This window comes from Pelmatolapia mariae, linkage group LG7, assembly GCF_036321145.2.
Source record: "Pelmatolapia mariae isolate MD_Pm_ZW linkage group LG7, Pm_UMD_F_2, whole genome shotgun sequence".
NCBI classification, from domain to species: domain Eukaryota; kingdom Metazoa; phylum Chordata; class Actinopteri; order Cichliformes; family Cichlidae; genus Pelmatolapia; species Pelmatolapia mariae.
In genome coordinates this window covers 62,007,374-62,020,273 of record NC_086233.1, presented here as the reverse complement: position 1 = coordinate 62,020,273, position 12,900 = coordinate 62,007,374, and the positions used below count along the sequence as shown (strand labels likewise).

Genomic DNA, 12,900 nt, shown 5'->3' with positions numbered 1-12,900 from the left:
TGATCAACAGTCTCTATAGCATCTGAAGGCATGTTTAAAGAATGTACATTACATCTGGTACGTAGGTGCAGCATGTGGTGTTGAATAAGACACACAATCCTCCTCTCTCCAGGATCATGTGCAGTGCTACACAATGTTGCATTACAGCAATTCTGAGAGCGTCTATTTCTTGATGTTGTCCCTCGTTGACCTTGCAGGATGCTTTGAGAAACAAGCCGAATCTATAGTCCAGTATCTCACTTCTGAGAGCATGTTTTCCAACTCCTGCCCACAGGAAGAGTGAGTTGAGTACCTTTTGTCCACCTCAACCTTTTTGCAGTGGCTCTGATGTATCCAAGATGGTCTCTCTGCAATTTTACAGACTATGGGTGTTGTCAATAGCACTTGGTTTCAACCTGCAAGAGACTGGAGAAGAGTCTTACGGCAGTTTATTGTTCAAAACAATATCCTTATTTTCTAGTAGTTCTGCCAGAGCTGTCTCTCCGACAGATTTTTCTAAGGGTCACTTTTTGCAACTGAGATTGCATCTGCTTTTTACACTAGATAAATCTCTGGCCATTTTGTGAAGAAATCTATAATCACTAGAGTATAAAAGTGTGTATTAAGGACCTGGACTATCCGCCCTGAGGACACATGGGTCACCCCGTGTGTCACTAATGCTGCTGTTCTGCACAGGGACTTGGGGAGTATCGGTTTACCTTCACAACATCAAATCATATTATAGTTGTGCTCCACACTTTAACCATGTCTTCCGTTCTGTAGTTGGCGCTGCTCTTTGTTCATATTTGCATAATGGATGCAGACATTAATGCGTCTACAGTTTGTTGTTCGGCTAACTTAGCTGCTTGATCTGCAAAGTTGTTACCTTTAGTTATTTCGGATTTATCTTTCTGATGTGCAGCACATTTACACAATGCTAACTGTTTTGGCAATGTAATCACTTCTAATAGTGTCTGTAGAATATCTCCATGTTGTACTGGGTTTCCAGTAAATTTAATCATTCCTCTATGCTGCCAAATGCAAAACGATGCACTGCTAAATAAAAACAAAAAAAAACATACTGACTTTCTGTGCGTCTCTCTGTCTGCTTCTTAGACACAGACAGCTCCTTTTATGGGCATGTAGTTCCTGTTACACACACGATTTCCTGTCACAGACACACCACAGGCACACATATTTCCTGTTTTTGCATTAGTTAGTTTTTGCAGACTAATCGAACTCTCTGTCGAACTTTCCATATAGCGACAATAAGTGTAAATTGAAGTCACTGCGTGGGGTACTTGAATGATCAAAGTGTGGCCTAAAACAATGTCAGCTGACTTTTTTACTGCCTCTGCTGCAGCTGCACAGGCCTGCAAACAACAGAGTCTAATTTGCAGGAGTAAAATGCAAGCGGACGTTGTTTTTCACCAAATGCCTGTGTTAAAACTGCTTTTATGTAACCTGCACCTCCATCTACATGTAAGTAGAAAGGCTATTTTCAAGTTACTGAATGCTTCCTCTGATTTCTTTTCTTTGTAGATGCAAGACTCCATTTTGACTTAAGGCATTTAGGTCATTTCTAATTTTTTTTTTTTTTTTTTTTTGTTCCCAAAGAACTCACACATCTTACATATTTCAAACTTTTAACTCAGGAAAAAACTTTGCATAGCTCACAGCTCTAAAACTAGGCATTAGTGAATCATGTGCCTAATCATTATGTGTCATTGTGATCCACAAGTATGATCACAAAGTTATTTTTCAAACCAACAAAACAAACAAACAAAAACAAAAACAAAATGCCGATGTCAGTAAGGCAAAAAGAGAAAAGAAAAAGTTGCTGAAAAAACTAAGCTCACAGACAGCTGCATGTGTGAGCTTTAATATGCAGCTTCTGCTCTAAAAGACAAATGAAATAAAAAATAAAAAGTGTATAACTTGCTCATTAGCTTAGTAATATCCACATATTTAATTCAGCTTTTCAAACCTGTAGTCTTAGCTGTTATATACAGGGTTTTGGCGTATTAGTTGTTAGTATAGGATTGCTCTTCATCACAACAAAGTCTCATCTAGGATGACAGGTTTACAAGCAGGTCAAGTGTCTCTATGCACTTGATTAGCTTAGGTATTTTCCTTATTTTCTTCATCTCATATATCATTGTACTGTGTTTGAGCAAACCTTAAGCGTAAATCAGACTACTTTTTACAATTATCCACCTCACATCATAACTGACTGAGGTGCCTCTTATTATTTAATATTAATATTATTAATGTTATTATTTTGTTGTTTTTTATAACAGCAATAGTACATTACAATATTTATTAGTATATTAGAATATACAACTATACTACTAATATACAATAGTTTATTATTTTATATTTTATTATGTATCCATCGAGGGCTGGGGGTGATCTGCAGTTTCACCCCTCCCAAGCTGGAGACATCTACCTTTTCACACACTTTCCTTGGCTGAACAATGACGCAGCCTTAATATACCTTATGCATCTCTCTATTTTATTTTAAAATGTTCTTGTGTGAATTATCTACTTTCATTCATTCTATTCATTCTGGGCATGGTTATTTAACCAATTTTGTTTCATTTGGTAATGCCAATTTACAGGTTGCTATGCTCCCTATTATTAGTTTGAATATAGTAGAGATAAACTCTAATTTGATTTAATACTTTTGTTTATTCCACTTTATTCCTAAGAGTATATATATATATATATATATATATATATATATATATATTCAGTTGGGTCTGTATCCAGCCTTTTTTAAACTTTGATCTCTAATCTTTAATATGACCAGGGATTATTATGTTCTTCCTAGTCTGAACTGCTTCTTTGTTTCTTACAGTCACGTACAAAATGTCCCTCTTTTCCACACCTCCAGCATATAGTAATAGAGTCACTTTTTGGTGTGTGTTTAGGTCTACCTCTACCTCTTGCTGTTCCACTATGCATTCCTCTGTCTTTCTTTCGGATTAGTCCTACTCTGGTTTGTTGTTTTTCTAAACATTTCTCATCAGGTGTTAATTTTGCTTGTTTATTCTCCATACTCAAAGATTTTGCTGGGCCGTCACTGGCACGCTTGACTTCAGGGTGGTGGCTGACACGCCCTTCTACTCTGCACACGGAGCGGTGTCTCAACCTTCCCCTTTATCGCCAGTACGTGAGCCTCAGCAAAGAAAACAATAAAAAACAAAGATCAAAAAACAATGGAAGTAGTTCAGCAGCGCAGTGTGCTGTAAAATCAACTTACTTCCAAAACACAACACAAAACACATATACATACACACAGATAGACATTTGCGCGCTAATTTGTCACGAAGTATTTCACGGCCACTTCTAAAACCACTCTAAACACAGTTCCTTGTGGCGAACTTAAACCTTATTTGTCACGAAGTATTTGACGGCTACTTCTAAAACCAATCTAAACTTAGTTCCTTCCGGCGAACTCAACCTATTTCACGTGTTTTCCGAAGTAATTCCGGCTACTTCTAACCTATTTTACACGTATTTCGAAGTAATTACGGCTACAGCAAACCTTTGCGCATTTCCTGAAGTAATTCCGGCTACTTCTAACCTATTTTGCGCATTCTTCTAAACCCTTCGGGCGGTTTAAGACCAAAAAGTGTTTTCTCACCCTCAGTCGTCTTTTGCTGGTTGTTCAGGTCATCTGGCTGGACCCCAACGTCGTGGACCAGGCCCGGCCTGGATACGAATTTACGCCCAGGGCTTTCACCTCTACCTGGAGAGGGCTGTCGACAGACTTCGGTTCTGGCTTTCCCACGACGTCAGGATGCAGCAATCAGACCTTATTGGAGTCACAGAAACGTGTCTGGTGTTTCCATCTCTAGGCTCGAAGGACCAATTTAAATGACAGAGGATTTCTTTAAATCACCCTGCCGTTCTTCAGCTGAGACGTCTGAGTCAGAAAACACACAAACACTGCAGAAGTTTTTCACTCGCGAGGGGCAGTCATGGAACGCACGAACTGCGCCCCACGACTGTCTGCGACCTTTATTTATACAAGATTGATTTGTGTGTGCGTGTGTGTGTGTGTGTGTGTGTGTGTGTGTGTGTGTGTGTGTGTTACAAATATAACATCACTCCAGTAGCGGGACTTCCCCTTTTCTATATCTGTATGTTCTCGTAAAAGAGCTAGATGTTCAAAACAACAGGATGCGGTTAGTATCTGCATAAGTTCAGCACACAAGTTACTAGGTGAAAAGTCATGTAGAAATATGCTTCAATGATAAATATAAAGAATACATTTCATGTAACTGATCAAAACATAATTATCTTCTGACAGTGACCTAGATAGATAGATGGATGGATAGATAGATCTAGATATATATATCTATCCATCCATCTATCTATCTATTAGGGGTGCAACAATACATGTATCAGTATTGAACCATTCGATACAGTGCTTTCGGTTCGGTACGCATATGTATCGAACAATACAAAATTTTTAATTTATTTTATCAACTTTTCTTCTGACGATGCTGTGTGTATTGAGAGGTCAGTGGATCTGCGTTCCACTACTCTACCTAGGCTGCACTATCGAGCGCAGATCCACTGAGCGCAGCGCAAGCTCAACAATTGCCTCAACGCTACCCGAAATTGAGCCTCCCCCACCCTCACTCAGATCTGGCGTTTGGAACTATTTTGGTTTTCGTGTGAAGCATGACCCTGATGGTAAGCGCGTCATGGACAAAAGTAAAACAGTATGTCGGATGTGCCACGCAATGCTCAATTACATTGGTGGGAACTAGTGCGTTAGCGCAGTTAGCTCGTTAACGTGTTGACGCCATCCAGCCCCACGCACGGGGCGATCCGCGGTAACTCATTAACGGAGATTTGCCGCGTTATGGCGTTAATGTCATTTTAACGAGATTAACGCTGACAGCACTAATGGGAACACAATGAATATGACTCCACATTTACACCGACATCATCCTAGTGCAAAGACAAGTGGAAGCAGACAAAAACATCAAGCACGCATGCTACAAACTTTACCCGAGTCATTTAGACAGCCGTTAGCACATGATTCTCCTTATGGGGACCTGATATGTTTAATATGCTGCTGAGAGTATACCCCAGAAGAAGCGTATAGTATAGCTTTTATTTTGGAAAGAGCCATTTCTCTGTAATAAACTCTCTTTTCCAAAGATGAGTGATTTCTTGATCAGATAGATTTATTTATTTTTATTATTATTTTCTTGTTTCAGCAACATTAAATTTAAAAAAAAGTACTTTGGAATTAAACTATATATTTATAATTTTAATAAATGACAAATTAAAAAGGCATGAACATTTTTTGTATCGAAAAAAATATCAAACCGTGACACCAAAGTATCGAACCGAACCGAACCGTGAATTTTGTGTATCGTTGCACCCCTACGATCTATCTATCGATCGCCAAATTCGGCCACAATACGATGTGGTCTCCCGGCCGCTGACCGCATGGGCCAGATGTAATGCACTCTTTCAAACACAATATTCTTTACGGTGTCCTCCGGCAGCTTCAGGTGGGTTTTGATGAAGCTTTTCACCGTAGTCTCCGCGTCTTCTCCAGCGGATTCTGGAATACCAGAAAATACAAGATTATCTCGCATGCTACGGGCTTGTAGATCAATAACTGTCTCTTTTATTTTTTTATTTTCTCTATTTAGCTGGGTAACATTTTCAGTGAGACATTTGACCGACTCCCTTAGTGTGGCATTTTCAGCAGCGAGCGTTTCCACCTGCTGCTGGCTGGACTCCAGGGATTCTAGCAGCGATTTAAATTCCCGGTGTAGAATCTCTACCAGGGACAGCCTTGCATCAAAACTGGTCAGTCGTTTGTCAATTGACTCTAGGATGTCGGCAATATCTTTGCCGGCTGGCGATGTTGTGCCGGGGGAGTCTGCCGGGCGAAGTCTTTTCGATGACGGCATCTCAGTTTTGGCCGGGGAAGATGCACTCTGAGCCTTCTTCATTACTAGATCCTGGAAGCACCGGTTGATGTAATCTTGGAGAGCCTCTAAACTCTCCCTGTTGCTCTCCAGGGTGTTGGCGGAAACACTACATTGTTGGACAAATGTTGTTAGTTATAAGACAATTGATAAGTGTATTTGGTATAATTGAGGCTTAAAGAAATTTGTTCATTTCTAAGCTACCATTTGCTTTAATTTTCCGCCAAAATCTCCGGGCTCTGACGTCACTTACAACATGAGTCTCTTACCTTGTCCGTCACTTCCGTCACTGCTGGAGGTAAGTGACGGAAGTGACACCCATCATGGGGTGTATCTAGGATGATCAGGAAGAGTAAAGGAGTCTGGTGAGGAACTTTGTTACATGAAGTCCCACAAACCACCTGCAACTCAACACCTCAAACACCAAGGAACTGGTTGTGGCCTTTGGGAGGTCCAGACCAGGTCCACTGCCAGTTCGGATTGAGGGAGAGGAAGTGGAGGTTGTCAACACGTACAAGTACCTTGGGCTGTGAGTGGACAACAAACTAGACTGGTCATGCAACACGCAGCACTTGTATAAAAAAGGCCAAAGCAGACCGTACTTCCTCAGGAGGTTGAGGTCTTTTAACATCTGCAGGAAGCTCCTGAGGATGTTTTACCAGTTGGTGGTTGCAGGAGTACTTTTCTATGCTGTGGTGTGCTGGGGAAGCAGCACAGCAAAGAAGTACTCATCCAGGCTAGAAAAACTAATCAGGAAGGGTGGCTCTGTGGTTGGCATGAAGCCTGACACTCTGGTGACAGTGGCTGGAATCTGAATTTCCCGGAGGAACCCAACCGAGGGATTAATAAAGTTTCATCTAATCTAATCTAATCTAACTGATGGACAAAAACAAATGGTCGACTGTACCCTCATACACACGATAATAGCATGGATGGAACCACCATTTACAACCACTGGCACTTTATTTAACTACTGTATAATTTGTTCATATATGTCATGGTCCGGGTGTGTGCTAGTGTGTCTCCCTCCGAGCCGGCATCTCCACCCCTGGGAGGGGCCTCGGTGTTCTGCTGATTGCTCGCACCTGTGGGTGATTAAGCCGGGGACTCATAAGGCCAGCGCACTCAACCTCTCTTCGCCTGATTCTCAGCTAACCCTTGTTAGTGCAGGCCACCACTGTGTTTTTGTACACACCTAGAAAACTACCCTGTCTCATTGTGTGTCTTTCTTTCATAGCCACGCACCAAGCTGCCGGACGCAAACCTCTGCGGAAGAGCTCCCATCCGGACGCTGGACCACCTGCCAGTCCCATGGGTTGTTCACCCCGTTCACCTGCTTGCCTCCCTGCCTCAACGCCAGGAATTTCAGACCACACACTCGGACCACTCACCCCTCCACGCCACTACAGACCACCCGCAGCAAGTAAGCAGTACTCAGGAAGATTCAGAACTCACAGATTGCCCATCTTCCTTCCAAACCCTATCTGAACGTCTATACTCTATTTTCAGTGACTCTGACCCTTTCCCCGGACCCAGGTTGACTTTCCCTCCAGTCCAAACCTCGGAGCAGCTGTTTTCCACTTACGAATGACCAGATTGCTCACTTAGCTCGGGCTGCATAAACCACTAACCAGGTTTAGTTGTTGTATTTTGCATTTGTGAGACTCACATTCCAGTTGTGAACACTTGTGGTGAAAATAAAAGTTGTCACTGAAACTACTTACGTGCTGTTCGGCGCCCAGCAATTGAGTCCTTTTCCTTTTGAGACGGCCTCAGTCGTGACAGTAGACTCTGGCCAGAAGCTTAGCGGGGGCCGGGGATTGGTGAGTGTCAGCACTACAGTCCAGTTTGAGACAACGAGCATCCAAGAATACATTGGGAAGATGGCCCCAACTGACAGCGTGCTCAGTGAATACCTCAGGCAGCAGAAACCCAAGAAAGAGGAGGAAGGCGAGGAACCATCATGGAAGGACAGGCCCCTGCATGGTATGTACCACCGGCAGATAGAGGAGGTGGCTGATATCCAGAAATCCTACCAGTGGCTGGACAAAGCTGGACTGAAAGTCAGCACAGAGGCACTAATCATGGCAGCACAAGAACAAGCTCTGAGTACAAGATCCATAGAGGCTGGGGTCTATCACACCAGGCAAGACCCCAGGTGCAGGCTGTGTAAAGATGCCCCTGAGACAATCCAGCACATAACAGCAGGGTGCAAGATGCTAGCAGGCAGGGCATACATGGAACGCCATAACCAAGTGGCCGGCATAGTGTACAGGAACATCTGTGCCGAGTATGGCCTGGAAGTTCCGAGGTCAAAATGGGAGAATGACCGAGCTAAGATCCTGTGGGACTTCCAGATACAGACGGACAAAATGGTGGTGGCTAACCAACCGAACATAGTGGTGGTAGACAAACAGAAGAAGACGGCCGTAGTGATCGATGTAGCGGTTCCGAATGACAGCAACATCAGAAAGAAGGAACACGAGAAGCTGGAGAAATACCAAGGGCTCAGAGAAGAGCTCGAGAGGATGTGGAGGGTGAAGGTAACGGTGGTCCCCGTGGTAATCGGAGCACTAGGTGCGGTGACTCCCAAGCTAGGCGAGTGCCTCCAGCAGATCCCGGGAACAACATCGGAGATCTCTGTCCAGAAGAGCGCAGTCCTGGGAACAGCTAAGATACTGCGCAGGACCCTCAAGCTCCCAGGCCTCTGGTAGAGGACCCGAGCTTGAAGGATAGACCGCCCGCAGGGGCGAGATGGGTGGGTATTTTTTTGTTTTTTTTTTAAATGTATATGTGTGTGTGTGTGTGTGTGTGTGTGTGTGTGTGTATATATATATATATATATATATATATATATATATATACATACGTGTGTGTGTATATAGACAGACACACGCACACTTGTGTTTTTTACATTTTGCACACCACAGTTGCTTGTGAAACTTGCATACAAGAATTTCACTTACATGTGCTTTACCAGTGTACCAATAATGTGATGTGACAATAAAAGTGGTTTGATTTGATTTGATACATTGAGCATTATGTTAAAATTAAGGCTGCCAAATAAAGACGCATGTAAATACTTTCCTCTGCTTCTTGATGTTCCACCCAAAACATGCTATATGCAATGGAAAGGAGGTACAAACCAGTCCATCCTGTCAGATCAGTAGCTGAGCTTATCTCGTTACGCAATCTATGAGTTATCATTATGAGGGTAGTGTGGATAAACCAGCTATCGTTCTTACTTGGAATCATTCTTAGTGGAATGTAAGTGCACGACAGTCGGTACAACTACTCAATCTCTCCAGTTCAGTAGGTTCAGTAAGTTCAATTTATGTCTAAGTGTGTCTGAAGTTTTATTATCCGAACAGAAGGTCAGTGTGTTATCACTATGAGGGGAGTGTGGACAAAGCGGCCATTGTATTTACTGGGGACCATTGTGGGCCTCTTCTTTTTGGGCATGTTTCTGAAGAACGGATACCAACCTGGTGTGGACACCGATAAAGATTTGGATGCACCACATAAGATTAAGAGTTTTTCCAACCTGGAGGCAAGCATCAGCAATCTAAGTGAGTTCAGTCACATATTAATATAATTATGATTTCATGGCAAAGGGAGTAAAGGGTATTGCCCGCACATACAGTGGCTTCCAAAAGTATTTGGCCCCCTTGAACTTTACCACATTTTTGTCACATTACAGCCACAAACATGAATCGATTTTATTGGAATTCCCCGTGAAAGACCAATACAAAGTGGTGTATATGTGAGAAGTGGAACGAAAATCATACATGATTCCAAACATTTTTTACAAATAACTGAAAAGTGGGGTGTGTGTAAATATTCAGCCCCCTTTGGTCTGAGTGCAGTCAGTTGCCCATAGACATTGCCTGATGAGTGCTAATGACTAAATAGAGTGCACCTGTGTGTAATCTAATGTCAGTACAAATACAGCTGCTCTGTGACGGCCTCAGAGGTTGTCTAAGAGAATATTGGGAACAACAACACCATGATGTCCAAAGAACATGACATTGAAAACATGACAACAAGTTGTGAGAATCTTTATTATTAAAAAGAAAGAAAGAAGGTGGTTCTGGTGACATCACCCCACCGAATGGCATCCTAACGTGGTAGCTCTCACTCATACTTAATTCTTTCACCCTGTAAAACGTCAAATTTAAGTACAGTAAAGGTTTACGCGGGGTGATGATGAGGAAAAGAGACAAGCAGAAAGGTTTGACGAAGGAATGTACAAATGAAAGAAACCCTGCAGCGGTGTCACAACCTCGAAGCTAATGCTATGGCTAACGCGGAGGAAGATTCAGCTCTAACCACGACAGTGGAAGAAATACATGATTTTCGAGTTCCAAGATTCTAAATCTGACTTGATCAATGTCAACAATAAGATAACTGAAGCAGAGACCCAAATTGCAGAAGTGGAAGACAGAGTGCAAAACGCAGAACAGGTGATGCTAAAGATGCTAAAAATCATTAGCAAACAAGAAAATAAACTAGACCAGGAAAGCCGGGCCCGACAAAAGAATTTGAGGCTGTACAACGTATCCAAAGCAGCGGAGGGCTCCTCGATGCCAGCTTTTTTGGAAAAAATACTGAAGGAATGTTTGGATCTCCCCCAGGGCATTGAGATTGGCATCGAGAGATTACATCGGGCCCTGGGAGTAGTGAGGAACCGAGAAGGAACTCCCCGGTCAATACTAATACATTTTGACCGTTTAACTACAAAAGAAGAAGTTTTGAGTGAAGCGTGGGCCAAGAAGACTGTCTTATTGAATGGACAGAGAATATACTTTGACCAGGATTATGCCCCAGCCTTCCTGCGCAATCGTAAGGACCATGCTGAAGCTAAAAGGCTTTGAAACAACAGAACATAAGATTTCAGACTCTCTATCCTGCTAAGTTGAGGGTCTTCTATCAAGATGGAACTGTGCTCCACTCGACCGTGGAGGAGGCGACTGCGGACATGCGAACCAGCGGATTTCAGATAGCTAACATTACGCCGAAGGAAAACCTAACGGAGCAGCTGTGGAGTTCAGCATGGGAGACAATGGGGATGTTGCAGTGGCGCGACTCAGGGGGCCACGGAGAAAGAATCCTTTGTGCGCAGCTTCAGATCTTTAGGAGGCATGTTCTCCTCATCATACAAATCTGGCTGCAGGCGAGGTGTGGTGATATTAATTTCTAATAATCTAAATTTTGAAAAGTTGTCTTAAATTAAGGACAAAGACGGGATGTTTATACTGGTTCGGGGAACGGTTGATGGTAAAGTGGTTACATTAATGAATGTTTGTGCACCACCAGGAAGTAAGAATGGGTATCGTTTAGGTTTTATCTGATACCGGTGCCAAACCGGTACTTTTGAAACGGTGCCGGTGCTTAAAGAATGGAGAACACAAACTTTGTCCAAAAACCTCTCATGTTTAGCCGTTTTTTTGTAAAAAGATAACAATGTTAGCCAGCTATATGGCATATATGGTATCACTCTTGGCTGGAAGCAGTGCTTAAACAATGGAAAAAACACAAACTTTGTCCAAAAACCTCTCATGTTTAACTGTTTTCCAATTTTTCTTTGGTCATTTTAGCCTTTTTGGCCAGGGTGAAGGGAGTATCTGCCATCAAACAAGAAGACAGCTGCATGTAACTACGACGGTGTTTGCTAGTTTACCTTACATGCATTAATTTAATAACGTGGTTAGCGTACTCAACGTAAATTACACACGAACAACATTAAGCTACTCACGCAGAGAAGAACAGCTGCTGCTGCCATCATCATCCGTCATCATTTCTGCTACACTGGCAGGGCTAGGGGCCAGGACTCTCCTCTTCGGGTTCTTGGGGGATATTGCTAACTCCAGGTCCAATAACAGTCACCACACCCATAGTAGGTACGGTGAATTTCTCGGCTTTAAAAAAATGCTATGCATCGCCAGGTGTTTCATCCTTTGCACAGTATCACCTTAAAGCACTTGTTGCAGGCGGCTGACTTTGCATCTTTTGCTGTGAAGTACAGCCAGACTTTTGACCGTTTTGCCTTGGGCATTTTTAATCTGTAGCTCTGCTCTAAAAGAACGTACGTACCTGGGCCCACCTGCTATCCTTGGAAACGTAAAATGATTGGCTAGAATCTGAAGTGTATCACATCTCAGGAAAAAAAAGCACCAAAATAAAGCACCGAAATGTGCACTGCTTTTCGGTCTGGTTACTTCTGTTTATGTCAGATACCGGTACCCATCCCTACCAGGAAGTGACCTGAGTTTCTTTAAAAAAAAATTATTAAAATAATGGTGACAGAAACCCAAAGCCCACTGATTTGTGGTGGCGACCTGAACATTCGGCTGCAGCCGAATTTAGATAGCTCTAATAGAAGAATGCCGGAATCAAGTACTTTGTATAAAAAAGTCTTTGCACGTTTTGAAGAGGTAGAATTAATTGACGTATGGAGAAATCTTTTCCCAACAAGGGGATGTCTAGGGTTGTTCTTTTTACACATTTTAATGTGTCTGGTTTTGCTCCCTTTGTCTCGTCAGCCCTGATTTTATGGTGTTATTTTTGTGCCACTATTCTGAGCGCACGTAAAAAAAAAATGGAGTGCACATAAAAAAAATTTGCAGGTGCAAGTGTTGTATTTTGAGGAGAAATTTATAAATTTAAGAAAAGCTAAATTGGAGTGAAAAAAATTCATTGCTGTGTGCAAAAAAATGTATTTCAGTGTTTGCTATTATCCATATACACACACAAAAGCAGCACCTCTTGCTCAGTTTTTGCATTTGCGCTTGCTTGAAATGTGTTGCTTGCGCTCTCAACATTTCTGCTAGTGCGCATTCAACTCTTTCTGTACACCGTTATATTTGTGCCACAAAACCAACCAATCACAGACTTGGATGCAAAAAAATCTGATTTGCTGTTTCGGTTTCCAGACAGCTCGAAATGACGAAATGCA

The 12,900-nt window shown here is 42.4% G+C and overlaps 1 protein-coding gene across 1 annotated transcript in view; it reads left to right on the top strand.

Moving 5' to 3' along the window:
• Nucleotides 1-9,336: 9,336 nt before the first annotated feature.
• LOC134632503 (probable polypeptide N-acetylgalactosaminyltransferase 8) overlaps nucleotides 9,337-12,900 on the top strand; it is a 20,443-nt gene continuing 16,879 nt past the window's right edge. The window contains exon 1 of the mRNA XM_063481235.1: nucleotides 9,337-9,514. Coding sequence (XP_063337305.1) covers nucleotides 9,337-9,514 — 178 coding nt within the window. The remainder of the gene's footprint in view (nucleotides 9,515-12,900) is intronic.